The 19,451-nt window shown below is 46.8% G+C and overlaps 1 protein-coding gene across 2 annotated transcripts in view; it reads right to left on the minus strand.

Annotated features, from left to right (window-relative positions):
- FAT2 (FAT atypical cadherin 2) overlaps nucleotides 1–19,451 on the minus strand; it is a 57,009-nt gene that overhangs the window by 14,552 nt on the left and 23,006 nt on the right. The window contains exons 5-16 of one of the 2 annotated variants that reach the window (XM_083871613.1): nucleotides 19,104–19,415; nucleotides 18,242–18,452; nucleotides 15,843–15,982; nucleotides 13,657–13,932; nucleotides 13,012–13,222; nucleotides 8,026–12,078; nucleotides 5,415–5,608; nucleotides 4,629–4,782; nucleotides 3,353–3,586; nucleotides 2,164–2,553; nucleotides 1,198–1,412; nucleotides 467–604 (exon numbers count right to left, since the gene is read on the minus strand). In XM_083871613.1, coding sequence (XP_083727739.1) covers nucleotides 467–604; nucleotides 1,198–1,412; nucleotides 2,164–2,553; nucleotides 3,353–3,586; nucleotides 4,629–4,782; nucleotides 5,415–5,608; nucleotides 8,026–12,078; nucleotides 13,012–13,222; nucleotides 13,657–13,932; nucleotides 15,843–15,982; nucleotides 18,242–18,452; nucleotides 19,104–19,415 — 6,528 coding nt within the window. Of the gene's footprint in view, nucleotides 1–466; nucleotides 605–1,197; nucleotides 1,413–2,163; nucleotides 2,554–3,352; nucleotides 3,587–4,628; nucleotides 4,783–5,414; nucleotides 5,612–8,025; nucleotides 12,079–13,011; nucleotides 13,223–13,656; nucleotides 13,933–15,842; nucleotides 15,983–18,241; nucleotides 18,453–19,103; nucleotides 19,416–19,451 lie in introns of both variants that reach the window. The other variant, XM_083871612.1, reaches the window with a different exon arrangement.

A 19,451-nucleotide genomic window follows, 5' to 3' on the forward strand; every position in this document is an offset into this window, starting at 1 on the left:
CTGTTTTATGAATGAGAGATGGTCCAGGTGACCTTTCACCTCCCCACTCCTGTTTCCTCTGATGCTCTAATGCAGAGAAGCAGAATCCAATTATGTTTGTTTCCACAACCAATGTTCCCAATATTGGTTGGGGATGACTCTCACCCAGCCAGCCTGAAGCACCAGTGGGGCAAACCAAAACTCAGCTGTGGAAGGTGTCCCTGCCTACGGAAGGGGTTGGAAATAGATGATCCTCAAAGTCCCTTCCAATCCAAACCATTCTATGATTCTATACTGCCTTTCCTAAAGCCCAGCCTTCCTACTGCAGTATCTGTGGGTCTAGAAAACAAACTACTGCCTTGTCTTCTACCTATAATATTATGAGTAAATAATTCAGGAAACAGGAAGTAGCTGAGTAAGCTGTTCTCCCTCAGTCTTTTGGGACACATCTGTTTCAGCCTTACCATTCTCATTTTCCTGAACTCACCTCCTCCCTGTCCAGATGTTTGGCAATGCTGATCTGCCCATTTTTGGGTTGAATGGCAAAGTGTCCCAGCGGGTTCCCTTCCACGATGGAATATGTGATCTGATTGTTCATTGACCCATCCAAGTCATCAGCTGACACCTGTTTGGAGTAAAAACCCAATTCTGCTAGGACCCTTGGGCCAAAAAGAACATGCCATGGAGAAATGGGACCACTTTGTCATTTAAGGGTATTGGTTTGAGCTTGTCTCAAATGAGGAGGGGAAAGGAAGGTGGTTCAGTAAGTGTCATCCCACAGTTTTTTCAAGACAACATAGTTTCCTCAGCTTTCTCCTAGTTCCTTTCCTGACTTTACCATCCCTGTGATGGTAACAGGCTGGACAGGGAACTCCACATCACCTTGGGCTCTGCTATTCTGCCCAGAGGAGCCTCTGCCTTCCCCAGGTCACATGGGGATTGTCCTTTTTCAGGCATTTTTGTTTTCTTGGGATGTTCTCAAAGCTCCTGAGCCCACTCTTAACTTACACTTAAAGGTATCTTATAGGGCAAAATGTTCTCTATGTCTGTGGAGTCTCAGGAATTCTGCCAATCATCCTTTTTTTCAAGTCATGCTTTAATCTTAGGTGCTGAACGTCACAAGCCCACTGAGGCTGCTGTGTCCAAGGAAAAGTAAAGTGCACAGGAGGAGTGAATATTGCACAGCACGAATAAAAAAATGGCCTGGTTCAGTCATACCGTGAGGATGATTTCTCCAATGGCAGCATCCTCACGGATGTCAGTGGAGTAGGGATCTTGGATGAACTCTGGAGCATGGTCATTAATGTCAGTAATGTTGATCACCACCATGGTCACATCGCTCAGAGAGGCTGAGCCCTTCCTCGTGCCCTCGATGGACAGGTAATACTCGTGACTGGCCTCAAAGTCCAGGCTCCCATTGATGTACAAGGCACCTATGTTGGCAGATGGGGAGGAAAGGACAGAAAATACTTTGAATGAGATTTCTTGGAATGCTGCAGATATGCCAAGGCAACTTCCAAACTTCCATCTGAAACAGTGTAGTTGCCCTAACTCTGATGTGGAAGAATTAGCAAGAGCCTTGTGACCAGAGAGGATGAGGATGTTACAGCTGAGGGCAGAAGGCCACTGCTGACACAGCCAAGGGCTCATTTCAGGGAGTTAGCACTGGCCTTCTGATAACAGCTCTTATCACATCACTGTGCAAACAGAATAGGGCTTTATTTAGTAATCATGGCTCAACACCTGCCCATGATTAGGGTGCTATTATCCATGTTCATTGAGTGCTACTCAGTAAAGCTGCCTGTTACCCTGGGCTGCAGGTTTCTCGTGGGCTCTTGATGGAAACACTTTTTAAATGAAACCGCTTTCTCCTACATTTTGAAGTGGGAAAATTTCCTCATCCTGTTCTCCACATATCCCTCATTCACATGGACCTGTCTCAGGTCTCAGATACATAGAAGGAATCTTTCCATTAATTTCAGTAAGAGTTGGATCACTCCTTAAGTGACTTGGATTGCAAAATTTGAAGTAGAAAAGAAGACTGTATTCCCTACCCTTGTGCTGGGTAAAGACAGATGTGAGCAGAAGTGGGAGCCAAATGGAGAAGAACCAGAGAAGATGCACACAAAGACAGTCTTTGATGTTGGATCAGCCTGGACCTGCTTGGGCACAAGATCTTTTTACCTGTGTTTGAGTTGAGCTGAAATTTCCCGTGGTCGTTGCCGTTCACAATTTCATACTTGATCTCTGTGTTTTCTGCATTGTCCCTTGTCAGGGCTGACAAGTTGAGGACCTCGGTGCCCACAGCCACGTCTTCTTTTACCATGGCCACATATTCAGGGGCCAGAAAAACAGGCAGGTATTCATTGAGATCCACAACAGAGACAGTGACAGTGCCCAAGGAGGAGAGGGGCTGCGGGGTGCCCCGGTCAGTGGCACAGACTGTCAGCTCAAAGGCTGAGTGCTGGGAATCCTTCAGAGGCTTTTCCAGGCGGATCACCCCTGTGGTCTCCTCAATTGAAAAGTGTCCATTGGCAGAGTCAGGCAGAGAATAGACCACCTCAGCGTTGAGACCTGGAAGGGTAATGGACAGGCTGCAATAATTCATGGATAGGGATGCTGCTGGGTTTATTTATAATGCATTATTTATAATGCATTAGGACTATATGAACTGAATGACCTTCAATTCCCAGGGAAAATGCAGGCTGTATGAACATCATACAAACATTGAGTGTGCCCCTGCCCATCTGCAGGTTCGGTCATCTAGCCACCCTCACCATTATCCACCAGTGTCAGCTGTCTGGATTTACTAGTGCTCCGTATTTTTAATTACCTTGCTTTCAAATGTAATTTATCTTTGTATTTGCTTCCAAAGAAAATAAATGTGATCTTGCTTCTCTAAAATCAGTCTCTGCTGGAGAGGTTTATTGAAAGTTCCTTTCTTAGGAGCCTTACCTATATTTCAGAATCTCTGTGTCTTCAGGAGGACATCTCCACTAATATTACCACCCCACCCATATCTAAAACTCCTTTTTTTCTTTATTATACTCATTCTCAGTCCCTACCTTTGAAAAAAATTCTGTCCAGTTTGGATCCCTGTGTCACAATTTGTGCCATGTATCACAGCTACAGTTACTGAGCACATTCTCAAAGAAGGTCTGCATGTTTCTACAGATACAGCTCTCCCAACAGAGCCACAAAAATGCTGATGCCAGCTCAGTAGTCAGGAACATGTCAGCAATGAGATCCAGGCACATCTTCGCCAAGATTCAATCATCTAAGCCCATTGCTGCAGCACTTCCTTAGGTTTCAAAGGCTTCTATTCAGAATGAAAGATGAAGTCTAGCAACACATAAATCCCATTCTGACTCACCTTCATCAAGGTCCCTGGCAGCAACCACAGCGATGGGTGTCTTTGTGGTGGTGTTATCGAAGATGGCCACGGCGCAGTGGCTGGGGAAGAACCTGGGTGCATTGTCGTTGGTGTCCTCGATGACCAGTGTCACATCAGCCTGGCACGAGCGGCCCCCGCCGTCAGTGGCCTTGGCCACCAGGTGGTAGGTGGGCTTCTGCTCGCGGTCCAAGGGTGCAGATGTGGTCAGCTCCCCTGTGGGGAAGGACAGGAGGTTGTAGTGATGTATTTGCAGAACTTAGGCCACTCTGTTTACCAGCCAGAATGTTTGTGAGAAAACTTATCAAACCACTTGTGGCTTCTGTTAGCAGAACTCTCAGGAATTCGTCAAGGTTACTGAGAAAAACAAGACTAAAATAAGAACCAAGAGCCTGAGAACCTGTCTACCAAGAACTTTAAACCTAGGCAAAGGAAGCACAACGTGATGATGGATCCTGACAAGCTGTCCTGAAGGATGTGTGCCTGCATCAGGGACAGGCAAGCCAGCCAATGACATGATGCGTGAACTTGTGAACAAACAATTTTGAATCTATAATTGTAGTTCAACGTAAACAATAAATGGCTTCTGCTGAAATCATACTGATTCTGTCATTCAGAAGTCCTGAGCTCCTGCAGGAGGTGGTTGTGTCTCCAGCTGCAGCCTGCAAGACCTCAGAGAGGTTCAGCTGTTTTCCTGTATGAACCGTGGGAGACAGTAATTGGGCTAATAGTGGTGGTGTGTCCACGCCACATTGCTCAGGGCTATCCTCGGATCATTGCCAGCCAGGGCCCTGGCAAGGCTTCCCATGGGCCGTCCTGCAAGTTCAGCTGAACTTCATCCAAGGGATGCCATCATGGGCTAGAACTGTTCATAAATAAATTGTACATCTAAACCCCACTGCACTGAGCTTTCTGCAATGTGATGAACTCCAAGTGATCTCTAGAATGATCATCAAGTCTGTTTGGGTAAATACACTGCTCAAGACTCAATAAGAGGTGTTTTGGGATTTAGAATTTGTGTCTTTGGCTCAAGGCAAATGCTTGCTGCTAGCAATAGTGTCTGCCCTTCATTTTAACAACATTTGTAACAAGAGCAAACAGGATGATGTGGAGCTCACTCTCATCTACACTGTGGCCATTCCCTCCTAGCTTGGGACAGCTGGAATGAACAGCTCCTTGTGTTGAGCCATGCTGGGAGCTTGCATTTCCCGGGGGTGGGTGAAGAAGAGGATAAAAGCATCCTGTGCCCTGCCCTCACCTGTGTGTGGGCCCAGGCGGAACTCCTCAGCACCGGGGCCGTGCAGGCTGTAGGTTATCTGGGCATTGCTGCCCACATCCGGGTCCGTCGCTGATATTTTCAAAATGAAAAGACCCGGCCCAGCATCTTCAGAGACTCTCCCAGTGTACAATATCTGGACAGAACAGAAGACACCATTAGCATCTGAGCCATCTCCAAAATACCTCCATCCTGTATTGGGGGGAGAACAGACCCACAGAGGCTTCACAGAGAAGGATAAACCCTGTGATTTATAGGGGAACACAATGTGCCTCCCATTCTTGGCTGCTGGGGTGTGGACTGGGATGAGTGAGCTCATTTTACACAAGCCTTTGAATCTCCTTTGGGAAGTAACCACCTCTGTTCGTTCTCACCACGGGTGACGTCCACACCAGCGATCAGCTCTCTACAGCAACAAACCTCCTGATGGGAATCTCCCAGCTTAGCAGGATATAAAACTCAGTAATTTACATGCCCCTTCCCAGGAGGCTTCCTGGCATTGTTTATCTGCAAAAATTACTCTTCATAATGCTTCGGCTCTCACTTGCTGCTGGCAAACATGCTTGGAGGCTAGATTTAATATTCTTGCTTGACATGCAGCTTAATTAAAATTGTTAAGCATAATCAAAGCAACAGGATCGTGTGAGAAGAATTATGACAAGCCAAATCCTTTAACATGCTCTGCCTGTTCTTTCTTCTTTTCTATTGTGTTCTTTCCCTCCCAGGATCACCCTTTATGTCTCTGATGTCCCAGAACAGATGTCGTACCTCGCCACACTCAGGGCTGTTGTCATTGATATCCAGTACAAAAATTTCCACTTCGGTGGTAGCCTGAAATTTCCCATCAGAGGCCATAACCTTGAGGAGATATTTCTCTGTATCTTCTCTGTCCAGAGGCTTCTTGGAAGAAATTGTCCATTCACCCTCAATCTGATCAACTGTGAACTGTCCCAGTATGTCTCCTTCTAGAAGGGGGCAGGAATCAAGTAAAAAAAGGCATTTAGTAAATGCTGAAAATCAGAAGTGATAAGGAAAGGGAATATAGGTGTGTCCACCGATGGTTCCTTAGGAGACCTGAAGGACCTGATGCTCTTAGAGGTCTTTTCCAACCTAAATGATTCTATGACTCTCTGACTCACATTGGTGGTGCATCCAGCAGGTGAGGAATTTTTGGTCAACCTCACTGTACAGCTGGGAAATACCCTACACATTTTAGTTATTCCCTGTCTGCACATTACAGTGGGAGAAGAAAACAACTGACTGCAGAAAAGTCAGTGATGTTCTGCAGATGTGCATATTCATTGCCTCAAAACCACATTGTCTCACCTTCCCAAAACCTATCAGTCTTTCTTGGTGCATGTTCCTAAAGGGATCCAAGAGTTGTAAATACCCTGCAGACATGGTTTGGATCTTACTGTTATGGTACCATGTACAGCTGTACTTCTTCTTAACCTATAGGGGGATTTAACATTAGCTTTGTTTTCTGGGGCTACTTTTTGTTTCTGTAAGAGCCAAATGATGAGCAACAGATAAATCCAGGTTGGGCAGGCTCTCTGGTCCACCAAATTCATGCTGCTCCTACTATTGTTAAATCTGTTGTATTTTAAATGGGCTGGGTGCTGCCACTGGAGAATCCCTCTCTCCTGGGAGGGAGCTGGTGTTCTCTGCTGAACCAGGAGGAAGCAGTTTGTGCAATGGGAGTCAGTAAAGAGAGCTGGCTGTGGAATCTGTTTGTGTTGAAGGGTCCTGCACAGTGGGATAAATTAAATTCACTCCCTTTCTGCTTTCATTTGTGGGGCAGTGATGAGGTTGTGGAGGCACAATGACACCTGTACTAGCTCTTCTTCTGATGCTGGGAAACACCAGCCCATGCCCAGATTTAGTTTCTGTGTGTTTTAAAATAATTTGGACAGGGGGAAGCTGGGCTCTGTGTTCACCTAATCCTCTTTTGCTACATTTGTATGTTTATTTGTACAGTCTGACCTGTGTTTGTACATGCAGAGCAGAGAGCACAAAGTGTTCACCCCTAACATAAGTGTTCATCCTCTCAGGATTAAAGTACTTGGAAGTTACTACTACCTTTAAGATGGCAGAAATGTGAATACATAATGGATTTAATCTTTCCTCCCAAAGGCTTGCAAATACCTAGGCATGCCATAAACCAAATGAAAGTACCAGCATTCCTCCCCTGTTTTGGATGGTTACAATAATAGATAACAGGCTGCAGCATGATCTGGCCTAATGTTTTGACCCTGAAGGGTCTTTGTTTGAGTCTGAACAAACATTTTAATTTGAAGTATCTGCTCCAGGTCTTAGAATGACCCTTTAGGGTCAAAAAATACCATAAGAGCAAGCTTCTACTTGTACAGATGCACAACAAACATTCCAGTGCAACTTTTTTGTTATTTTACAGCAGTGGTTAATTTTAGTTGGCACATGTGATGTTTCAGGGATACAAGAGTAATTTTTAGTATTTCTTGTTAGCTAAAACCTTTACTAAGATTGACATGACAGTCTTAAATATCCCCAGTGCAGAGTGACTAACTGCAGCCTTGTTATTAACCCAGCCTCTAAGTGGTTTTGTAGGAAACACATTTAATACCAAAAAGTTATATATAGTTATTAGAGAACACAGACAGGCTACAGGTATATGTGTGATGTGTAAACTGACCGCAGTGCTGGCAGGAGAAAAAGCTGGGTCAAAGAACCTAAAAACAGACCAAAGTATCTCTGTGAGAAAAGTCTTTCCTCCTGCTGTACTGCCTCTCCTTGTTCTTCCAATAGATATTACAATTACACTGTCTTAATTATTCCTCTGTTAAGAAAGTGTAAATAAATATTTCTACACTACAGTGTAATTACTTATATGTATCTTATTTATTTATTTATTCCCAGAGAAATAGGACGATTCAGTGGTGAGATAGTTATTTTAATGATCATTCCACCCACTGCAGTTACTAAAGGGTTTTGTATTCCCCAGATTCATTTGACTCCAGCTCGTGACAGAGCTCGGCCTCCGTCTCCTGCTTCTGACAGGACTGTCTGACTGTGTCAGTGTTTCTAGGACTTTGTTTGTTTGGTTGGTTTTTTTTGTACTACTGCATTTGTATTTTTAATATACTGAGTAAAGAACCGTTATTCCTATTCCCATATCTTTGCCTGAAAGCCTCTATCTGCAAAATCATAATAATTTGGAAGGAGGGGGTTTACATTCTCCATTCCAAAGGAAGCTCTAGCTTTCCCTGGTGGACACTTCTCTTTCTAAACCAAGACACGCTATTTCTGTACTAACACTCTGCAAGACAAGGGTACCAAATCCTCACTTTGAGACGATACTCTCCTCCTGCCCACTGGAGACTCCCCATCGGGAGGAACTCACCGGTGATGTAGCACGTGACCCGGCGGTTCTGCTCGGAGATGTCAGCATCGATGGTGCTCAGGGTGACAACGACCTGCCCCGGCTCCGCGTTCTCAATGACCGACCCCTTGTAGAAATCCGAGGTGAACTGTGGGGCGTTGTCGTTTTCATCAGAGACAGTGACCTCCACCAGGGTTTGGGAAGAGAGCTGGACCTTCCTGCCGTGGTCAGTGGCCACCACGTAGAAGCGATAGATCTCCTGGTCTTCGCAGTCCAGCTCTTTGAGGGTGGTGATCCACCCGCTCTCGCTGTCGATGGTGAAGAGCCCGCGGAGGCTGCCGGATTCTGATTCCAGACTGTAGGTCACCTGCCCATCACTTCCCATGTCCTGGTCATTAGCTGTCACTTGAATGACTGTGGTTCCTGAAGGCATGTTCTCCATGACAAAAGCTCTGTAGGGATCTGCCTCAAAAACAGGTTTGTTGTCATTCACGTCCTGCACTTGGATATTCACAGAGACCAGAGAGACCAGTTCAGTCTCCAGATGTGAGCAGTGAGCCATGACATCAACCTGGTACCACTTGGTGGTCTCGTGATCCATAGGTTTTTTGATTTTCAAAGCTCCTGTTTGTTCATCCAGTGTGAACACCTCATCCTTGTTACTTTCTGTAGTGGTTCCCTTCACCAGGCTGTATATAATTGGATCCTCTGCAAAAGCTTTGACTGACCCTATTTCTGACCCCTCTGGAAGATCCTCAGATGCAGAGAACGTATAAAGGGGCTCAGAAAATCTTGGCAACGTCAGTTCCCTGGGGACAATCTGGAGATTCACTGGAACAAGGGAGTTCCAGTGAGGGGGTCTGCCATCTTCAGCTTTCACCTTGAAGTTAAAGGCTCTGTTTTCTAAACCAATAAGGCTCTCCTTGACCTTAACAACCCCAGTGGCAGCATTGATCTCCACAAGGTCTTCTGCCACATCTTCCACAGAGTCCACAGAGTAAATGACATCTGCATTTGCACCTTCATCAGCATCATAAGCCAGTACCTGGATGACAGGGGAGCCTTTGCTAACATTGGACTGGATGGACAGAGTGTATTCAGAAGCTTTGAATAGAGGTGGGTTGTCATTCTCATCTGTAAGGATTATTTTGACAGTGCAGAAGGCCACCTTCCCACCCCCATCCTTGGCCATGACTTTAATGGCAATGACTCTCTCTGTGGAATTTTCCCTGTCCAGTTTTTGCAGTGTGGCAATACAGCCTTTATTGTCTATGGAGAACTTCTCATGGGCGAGTTTATTTATGATGGTGTAGTCTATGGTGCCATATGGGCCACCATCTGGGTCAATAGCCAGCAGCTCAATCACTTTGGTTCCTATCTCAGCATTTTCTGCCAGCTCTGCCTCGTACACATTCTGCTGAAAAGAGGGGCTGTATTTGTTGGCATTGGTGGTGTTGATATAAACAGGCACAGTGCTCTTGAAAACTCCATCTGAAGCAGAAACCCTGAGATTGTAAGATGGCTCCAAGTCCTTTTTGCAGCGGTTGAACATGGATATTATCCCAGAAGTGCTGTTGATGGCAAAATGCCTGTTGTCATTACCCGAGAGGATCACGTATTCCAGCCGGGTGGTGTCTCCACTGTCGGGGTCCAGGGCCTGGACTTTGATCACGATGTGCCCACACGTAGCCATTTCACTGACCTTGGCTTCATACTGAAGCTGGCTGAACTCAGGGGGGTTGTCATTGATGTCTGTCACATCTACAATCACCAGGGCATCACTGCTGAGTGGAGGCACCCCATGATCTGCAGCTCGGACTTTCATGCGGAACTGCTGATTGGTTTCATAATCAAGTGCTTGAGCTGTTGTTATTTGCCCTGTGCTGGCATCAATATTAAAGAACTTGGCAGCATCTGAACCATCATCTATGATCTGATAGGAGACCACTTTGTTTCTGCCTGAATCTTTATCAGAGGCAAAGAGCTGGACAACAGGGGTCTGTGGTGGCAAACTCTCTGAGACAGATGCTGTGTAAATGATCTGAGAAAATACAGGAGGGTTGTCATTAATGTCCTCTACCTCCACCTCTACTCTGGCTTCTGAGAAAGACCCAAGTGCTGTGTCAGTGGCTCTAACAGTGAATGTGTGTTTTGTCTCTAGCTCATAGTCCAGCTGCCCTGTGACAGTGAGGACACCAGTTTTGAAGTCAGTGTTGAAGAGTTTCAGAGAATCTTCTTCCACAATGTTGTAGATGAGGCGCAAGCCTTCAGGGCTGCGGGCCTGGATGTGGAGGATAGAGGTGTATGGGGGGACATTTTCTGGCACCTTCACTCGGTAGTACAAACTTTGGAACAGAGGGTTGGATCTGTTCCTCACACTGATCACAACCTCCTCTTCAGCATGCAGGGGAGGCTCTCCTTTATCCTTAGCAATGACCCGGAGGTTGTATTTATTTAGAGCTTGATAATCAAGAGGCCTCTTAAGGGAGATGTCTCCTAGGTAAGGGTCAATCCAAAAGTATTTGTATTCCTCTGCAAATGAGTAGGTAACAGCTCCATTAACCCCTATGTCTTTGTCTGTTGCTGACACCTGGAAAAGGACATCTCCTGGCTCTGTGCCATCCTGCACTGAGGCATAGTATGGCACATTCTCAAACTGTGGGGGGTTGTCATTGACATCCTCTACATAAACTCTGACTGTGGCCTGGGACACTCTTGGTGGCTTCCTGTTGTCCTTCACTTCCACAGCTACCTCGTGCATGTCTTGCATTTCACGGTCAAATTTCACACCTTTGGTCTGAAGAACCCCAGAGGCTTGGATCATTTTGAACCTTTCCTTTTCATTCAAAAGTGAATAGGAAAGGGGTTCATTTAGCTGATACCCTTTGACCCCAAGAATGGTTAGAGTCTTCTCATCTGTTGAGTTCTCCATCACAGTTGCTGTATATACGTCTTGATCAAATTTCAAGCTGGTACCTTGTGCCCGGGTTAAATTTAGCTTAACCAGAGCAGTACTCTTATATAAGCCATCACCAGCTCTGACTGTGAGCTCTCGGTAGCTTCTCAGGCCAGTAGTGTTAAGAATGGAGATGAGACCAGTTAGTGGATGGATATGGAAAGCATTATCAAGGTTCCCTTCCACGATGTTGTAGGTCACCTCTGAATCTGCATCTTTTGCCTGCACTGACAAAAGCTCCATCCCTGGGTGGGCAGGTAGCAAGACAGAAATGTCATAAGTGTCTTTGAGAAAGATTGGAGGTGAATCATTAACATCTTTAACGTGGATTGTGACCTTGGCAGGCTTGGATGCAAACAAGCTGGGACTTCCACTGTCGTGCACATGCACACTGAAGTGGAAAACTGGAGTGAGCTCATAGTCTATATCAGCACGAGTGGTCAGCGTCCCTGTGCTGGGATCCACTGTGAAATATTTCAGTGCCTCTGGTTCCAGAATCTCATAGACCAGCAAAGCATTGGAGTCTTGATCAGCATCTGTTGCATAGGTCACGAGGGGAGCATTGCTTTCATCCAGAACCATGCTTTGTGATGGGGCATTCTCCATGATCCAGCCAACAAAGGAAGGTTTAACAAAGACAGGCACATTGTCATTCTCATCTATGACATAGATGAGCACCACAGCGTCCATAAATGCTCCAGCCATGTTGGTACCACGGACCTTCAACTGGTAAAAAGACATCTGCTCAAAATCTAAGCTCTTCTGAGTGGAAATAAGGCCTGACTGATAGTTCATGGAGAACACTCCATCTCCATTTCCATCTTTTATTTCATAGCTGACTGGTGACAAGCTTGTGGCTGAAACCTGGATCAGAGGAGAGCCAACAGCAGTGGATTCACTGATCTCTGTGATGTATTCAGTCTCTGGAAATTTTGGAGGGGTTCGATCCGAGGGTCTAATGTGGACATGTACTGTAGCAGAATCTTTAAGCTGAAGAGAGCCCTGATCTTCTGCCTTTACAATAAGAGTAAATCGCTCTTGCCTGGATGGGTCCAGTTTCTGGGCAACTGTAACAATTCCAGAATATGGGTTGATGCTAAAGAAGCCTTCCCCATTACCTGCAAGAAGAGAAATTACAGAGTGAAGAATGCAGACATCTTACTAGTCTTTGTTTTCTGAAACTCTTTTTCATATATTCTCCTGTTTGCAGACCTGATTAACATCTGTTTCTTTTACTGGGAGAAAATAATTAATTTCTAAATAATTTTAAGAACAATGAACCCACTGAGATCTGTGAGCTAACATTTGAATCAATCAAAATGTAAATTGGCGATAAACACCCTTCTAATTTAAACATATTTAGCGGTGGCAGAGCATGTGCTTGAAGCTTTTGCCTCGTGTGCAGAACATGGTAGTGCAGACAGTACTAGTTCCTTCAAGCCCTGTCATGCTTGTAATTACCAATACTTCAGGAGCAATTAAACTCCTCAGTCCTTGATCTAAATTGCAGTGAGAAAGATGGAGCAAAGGATGGCTTGTCTCCTGCAAAGAGTTTACAGGCTAAACAGACTGTGTGGCACAGACATAAATACACAAGTTTTAACCTTTATAGTGAATGATAAAATATTTGCCCATTGACCATGAATGACTCAAAACCACCACTAGTCAATGCAGAGAGAGTTCTCACCATTCCTTGAGGATGTGTTTCTTGGTATAAATAGTGGAATGATGATGACTCCTGTGGGAATCGGGAGTACTTTTGCCTAACAGCTGAATAGTTCCCATGGACAAAGAGGAGCAGATTTTAGGTTGTTCTAACTCGTCCAGTCACAATTTTTCTTAGACCAGTGACTCAGCATTAAGCTGTCTTCTTAAGAAAAGATGCTAATATTCCCTAATATGGAAATTACCTACTCACTCTGGATTTTTTCTGGGTAGGAAGAAAATCACATTTTAGAACCGTACAGCCCTAGAAAAAGCTGGTGCACCAGTTAGAGCACAGTAATGCAGGTATGATCATAACCTAAATTGTCTTGTTGCATGGCTCTTACCTGCCTGAAGGGAGTAGTGGATTTCAGCATTAGCTCCCTGGTCCTGATCAAGGGCTCTGACTTGTATGACCTCTGTGCCCACCACTGCTGAGTCCAGCACTTCTGCTTCATAATGGATGCTGCTGAACTGGGGAGGGTGAAGGTTGCAGCTGTCCACGTGGATGATGACTCGGACAAAGTTCCGCTTGATGGGGACCTCCTGGTCTCGTACCTGCAAGGCAGAGAGAGGGCAGGAACAGTCACACCCAGGGACAAGCCAGTCTTGCCTGCACCATCTTCCAAGTAACTCACCAGCACTCTTACCAGAGGTGGGTGTTGTGCAATAGTTCCAACCCCCTGGCTGGGAATGAGCCTGGAAGTTTCAGCACCAAAGCTCAGCCTTGAATTTGAATTTGAAACCAAACATTAACTATTACACATTGTGCTTCCTTTTATAAGAATCCAGTGGCCCTCCAAAGAAGGTGGCTAGAGGAATGCAGGGTGTTAACTACATTTAACCATACAGTAAAGGTTAACACTCTGCTTTCCTCTTCCCTATTGTTCCAGACAAATCCTCCCTCAAAGGCTAGAACCACTTTAATTTCTCCAGTGACCCATATATCCCAGCCAAGCTGGTGGACTCAGCAGGGCTTGGTTAGGACTCACCATCACCGTGAGGGTGTGCTGAGGCATGGGCTGGGAACTGAAGCCTTCTGCTGTTGTGAGGGCTCCACTGCCTGGATCCAGCTGGAAAAGTCTTGTGCTTTTGGGGTCCGCACTGCCATGGATGGTGTAGATGAGCCCCTTTCCTTTGTCCTTGTCTGTTGCACTGACTCGAAGGATTTCTCTCCCTGAGGGGGTATCTTCAGGAATCCTCTTCTCGTAATGGCTCTCGAGAAACTGGGGACGGTGCTGGTTGATGTCAATCACGTGGATAAATGCCTGTGGGGAGACAGCACAGTGAGGGCAGCAACTGGACATGCAGCCATGTAAAATCTCAGCTACCAATCCTTGGGCACTGACATACTCCGAGTGCTGTAACTATCAGAGTTTTCCAACTCTTGGAGCTTTGCCATCCACAATGACCTGGAGCCCTTTTGTCCTTCATCCCAAGGAACTCCTGCTGTGCCTTCCCCTTTTGTGTTTTTCAGTTTGCTTCCTCTCCTTTTTTAAAGTCTCTCCAGTCTGGCAAGGCATTCAGAGTGAACGTGCCTGCACTTGGCACTGGGGAAAACAATCACAGCCTGCCATGGAAAGCAGCAGCAGCTCAGCCGTGGTGCCAGCTTTGCTGCTGGCTGGTGCCTACACAGCAACCCCCATTATTTACTCAACAGAAAGCTGACAGAAGGGGGTGTTTGGTAAAAGAAGGGAGGGGCTGGCCATCTCAAGAGCAGCAAGTGTGTGGAGAAGCAAAATTTCTGTTCTACCCTTTTTAGCCAAGTTTTCCTCTCTGCATTTAACAGCACATGCCAGGAATCCTGAATCCTGCCAGGGAAGTCACTGCTTTCTCCTGTGTGGTCTCCTACCCTGGCTGTCCTGACCCTCCACTCATGTGATTGCTGCATCTTAGGAAGTCCCAACCAAGTGTTATAATTTGCTTCCTTTAGCAAACCTGAGCGTGCCATGGGGGTTTTACATCAGCAGGTTTCTTGACATCTGCTAGAAGCCTTGAGTGCCAAAATAAACGCAGGGATGAGATGCAAGGTGGCAGGTAATGCACACTAGGCAAGGTGGGGCTTTGTTTGTTTATTTAGAACAATACTTGAAGGCAGTTGAGACAAATGGCCATCGTTAGCATCACGTTTCACAGGAATGGTGGAGTTCCTCACTCATCATCCCCCACAGTGAATTCCCCATGATAAGCATTACTGACAGGTGACTCACGTCCTAGGCCTTCCTGTGCATCGAGGGCTGGATTTTTGGCTGCTTCTTATGTGTGGAGAGAATGACTAGTGAAAGATCATGCCCTGAACCCTCCTCCACAGGGTAGGTAAAGATGGGCAAAATCTCATTTTAGCTGTGGCTCAAGGACATGCCTGAGAGTGAAGTGCCTCCTTTTACCAGCACTTACTTTATATGTGTCAACTCAGAGCACACAGCATCTCTGTAGTTGCCCCATTCACTCCCTGGGCCTGACCTCACCTTTTGCAGACGGATTTGTGCTGGCTGTACCTGGGCTAGCATACCCCAGGAACAACTCTTGACATGGGAACCCAGACCCAAGCCTGACCTAACTGCGCACACATTTCCTTTAAGATGTTGTCCCAGACATGCTGTAATCCAGCCTGAGCAGCTGAGGTCAAGCTGAAGTCTGAGTGTGTGAACTGCCACCCCAGCTTGGCTGGTGGTGTAGATGTGTCCCTGTGTGCTCTCTGGGGTCAACAGGAAGGACCCAGGCTTTCCTACACAGCAGCAGGAAGACCAAAACAGGGACATATTTGTGCACAGGTGACAGATGGGGACGGAAGTGCTGGGAGAGGCCATGCTGGGGCTGAGGCCAGTATGCCTTTGTTGGCACCTCATCCTCCCTGCAATGTCACATCTTGCCACAGCTTTCAGTACTGCTAGTGTTTAATGACTTGAGTTCTCTGCAAACGAGAAAATGGGGAATGGGAAAGCAAACAAGTCCTTTCTTCATCCTTTGCATCTCTCTTTGATCTTCAGCTGTGTTTCCAACAACATGAAAACAATCTTAGTTGGTGTAAGGGTCACTGTGTAATGGAGGATCACAGTGTAAGGAGACTCCTGTGCCTGGCACCTGATCCAGAGCTCAGCAGACTCAGAGGAAAGGTTCCTTTGGCATATGCTCCCTCTCAACTGGGTCTCCACTAAAGAAAAAAAAAAAAAATTACCTGGGTTTTGATCGTACTGGACCCATCAGTGACTTCTACTGTCAGGTTGTAGCTTGACTTCTTCCTTGCATCCAGGGGCCTTGCAATGACCATGCTGCCTGTACTCTTTTCAATGTCAAAATCCATGTCATCATCACCACCTGGGACAAGGGGGAGACAAAAAAGGGAAACAGGAGGGCACTTACAGTCAGCTGGATTGGGGATAGTGCTACAGGAAAGGCTTCTCCCAAATCTGGAAACTCAAAACAACATGTGATAGATGCACATAGGATATAGGGAGGACAAGGCAAAGCTGGACAAAGAAATAGTCACAGACAGTGACAAAGAAGTGTGAAAAGGAAGGTGAGGGGAGTTAGAGAAAATGAGGAGGAGGAGAGAAGGGGAAAGGATGTATTTATGCATGCCATGTCCTGGCTAGATTGGCAACAGGCACATTTGAGCATTGATTTATTTGGCACAAGGTTTCCAGCCAGGCACCATCACTGGCTTAGCATGGATCAGGAACCTGCTGGGTAGAACAGGGCTCTTGCTGGCTTCTGATTCAAAGTCACACTGTGGGCATATCAGCAATGGTCCTCATCACCACCATGGGGGCCTGTGGGCTACCTGAATTCCCAACACTCCAACAGTTGGGGAGGCAGACGGTGCTTCCAGGGTGAGCAGAGCCTGTTGCCTCCAACCCAGATGGCTGAGAAGTGCCAGGAACAGCAGGCCTGAGCAGCTCAGCAGCAGAAGGCTGTCCCTCACCCTACTGCTGCTCAGCCCTGGCATGAGAGCTCCTCTCTCATGCCTCACTTGCTGGGGCCTGTTGGGCCCCTCTTGCATATTTAACTCTGCAAGGCTGCTCTGAGATATGGAGAAGCTGAAACAGTTTTCTGTAATTTATCCCAGGTCTCAACTTCTTCCCTCCTGGCTACTGGATGCTCTGGATTCTGCTTTATTCTATTATCAGCTGGTAAAATCTTTGCTGGTTGTAAAATTACATATCTTCCCTTGCTGGAGGAATGCAGTGCTCACCAGCCATCTGGACCACTGCTCTCCTGCTGGGAAGGAGACAGAAAGAAGTAGAGACAGAGAGACCCATGGATGTCTTTCCCTGAGAAAAGAGAGAAGAGCTCCCTGTGCACAGTGCCAAATGGAAAGAAGCAGTCCAGAAAAAGAAAGAGATGAAGAGCGATGTTGCTTTCTCAGAGTTTTTGCAGACTCCATCAATCCCAGCGACAGAATGTTTGTGGTGTGGGAAAGGTGAAACTTTGAATGAGGTGCCAAAGGCTCCTGGATCTCTGCATCATCCCCCTGGCTGCCAGTGATGCTTTCCTTCCCATGCAGGGAAAATAAAATCCTGTCCATTTCTACCAGGATAGAAACCAAGAGAGCCTTCAGCATCACTTGGAGCTCTAGCAACTGGGAAAGATGAGGTCAAGCTATGCCCCAGCACTCAGCAGGGAAATGATGGAATAACATTCAGAGGAATACACCGTTAATTCTGCAGACCCGAGCAGACATGACTAATGCTGGATAAATCTTTCACTGATATTGTCTTGCTCCTTGTAGTGGTGTATCTCTTGTTGCTTAATTGTATTTATACACCATTATCCTTGCCCTAACACAGTAAGAGGAAAAACTATTCACTTGCCCAATTTAGGCTTTGTCTGACAAGGGCAGGCCCTGCAGGCAGTACCAGGGAAAGGCTGTGCAAGGTGGATTGGGGCACCACTTCAAAACATCAAATTACATGAGCACAATTGGCCCTCGTTGGTAGGACCAGTTCTGCACACGCTGCCTGGAGAGTCCCCTGGGGTGACAGCCCACGTCCCCCTGAACCGTGTACCTTAGAGCAGGCCCTAGAGCTCCACATTCCATGTGATGGATGTGGATGATGTGATTCTTAATCACCCCTGAGATGTGGTGAGGAGGAAGGGAGAGCCCCACAAGTTAGGGCAGACCAGGTCTTTGAGGAATGCTTCCTCCTCAGTTCCCTGCTCAAGACTCAACATGGAGGGAGAAACGGGGGGTATCTGTAACACTCAGCCACACACCTGGATCCTGGCAGGCAGTTCTAACAAAGCCAACAGTGTCACTTGATTCCCAGGAGGAGCTGGCACTGGCATGCCCTGCCTCTTGTGCGACATCGGAGAACACCTCAAACACAGGCAAGTTCCAGATTGTCATTAAGAAAGCTCGTTGGGTAATTGCACTTGGCACTGGAGGCCTTGGATGGGCAGCTTTGTCTGATGGCTGTTTAAACCTTCCAGTGCCTGTGAGAAAGCTTTCCCCATAGCTCACCTACACCTAAAGCAAACAACTCCATTAGCTCAGGCATGCAAGCACTGACAGCCAAGGGAGCCGGAGCAAACCCTCCCAGGCACCACTGCCCTGCTCTGATTCCTGTGTCTCACCTGTGATATTAAACCACACTTGGCTGGGGCCCATCTCAATGCTGATCACTCCCACCATGTGGTTCACAGGGTCCGTCTCCATCACAGCAAAGTTGAAGTGGGGCTCATCAAAAGCCAGTGGCTCTGAGGAAGGGCTGGGCCGGGCGACCCAGCTGATGTGCAGCCTCACGTGGGAGGAGAGTGGGGGGCTGCCACCATCTGTGGCCTTGACCTGCAGAGAAAGGCACATGCAGGCAGGGAGAAAGCTGAGTTAGCTCATGGGAACTCCATGGAAAGCTCCTTCTCCCACCCACCAGGAGTTTCAGCTCCCAGTATGCCCAAAATCCCATGAAACAAATCTTGAGCCAGTGGTCCATGCTCTGGATGCTTCCAAGCAGAGCCATGCAAAACCCAAATTCCTCTTTACTGTCAAGTAAATCTGCCAAGCTCTATCTATAGCAGAGACCTGCATCACAAGCCTTGTTGCAAGGACCCATAGATTGTGAGAAGGCTTTCAACCTACATCCAAGCTCCATGATCAGAATGCCATATAGAGGCATGATGGAACCCAGAGACTGTTCAGGTTTGGGTCCACATCCATATGGGATCATGGATCATTGTATTCTTTTCTGAAGGTAGGTTGGACAGTTAACTTCAAATTTATTGTCCATTTTTAATAGCTTCCTACCTTCTGCATTTCCTGTCATTCCCTCCCACTTTCTCACACTCTTAACACATTTGCCTTATTCAAGCTCTCCTTCTCTCCACTGCTGCAATTTCTGCATCTCTTTCCTTTTATCTTTTATGTTTATGAACCCTTTTCTCTCTTCCCCTCTCCACCTGCCTCTTCCCACCAGCTCTTTGCATTTCCCTCTCCTCTCACCGTGAGTATGTTGTATTCAGAAGCAGGAAAAGCCTTCCTGGAGAAGACTGTGCCAGTTGTGGGGTTGATGGTGAATATCCCCTCCTCCTCCTCCTCGATGGTGTAGGTGATCTGGCTGTTCTGGCCCTGGTCACGGTCGGAGGCGATCAGCCTGTAGACGGGCAGAGGGGTCTCCGAGGCCTCTCTCTCGGGGAGCTGCACCATGAACAGCTTCTGGGGGAAACTGGGAGGGCTGTCGTTGGCATCCAGCACTTGGATCACGACTCTGCTGGTGGACTTCAGGGCTGGCTCTCCATTGTCAGAGACAGCCACCTGTCAGCAAGCAAAGGGAGTAGGTGACAGGGCTCC

Source organism: Zosterops lateralis (assembly GCF_965231275.1).
Source record: "Zosterops lateralis genome assembly, chromosome: 14".
Classification (NCBI taxonomy): domain Eukaryota; kingdom Metazoa; phylum Chordata; class Aves; order Passeriformes; family Zosteropidae; genus Zosterops; species Zosterops lateralis.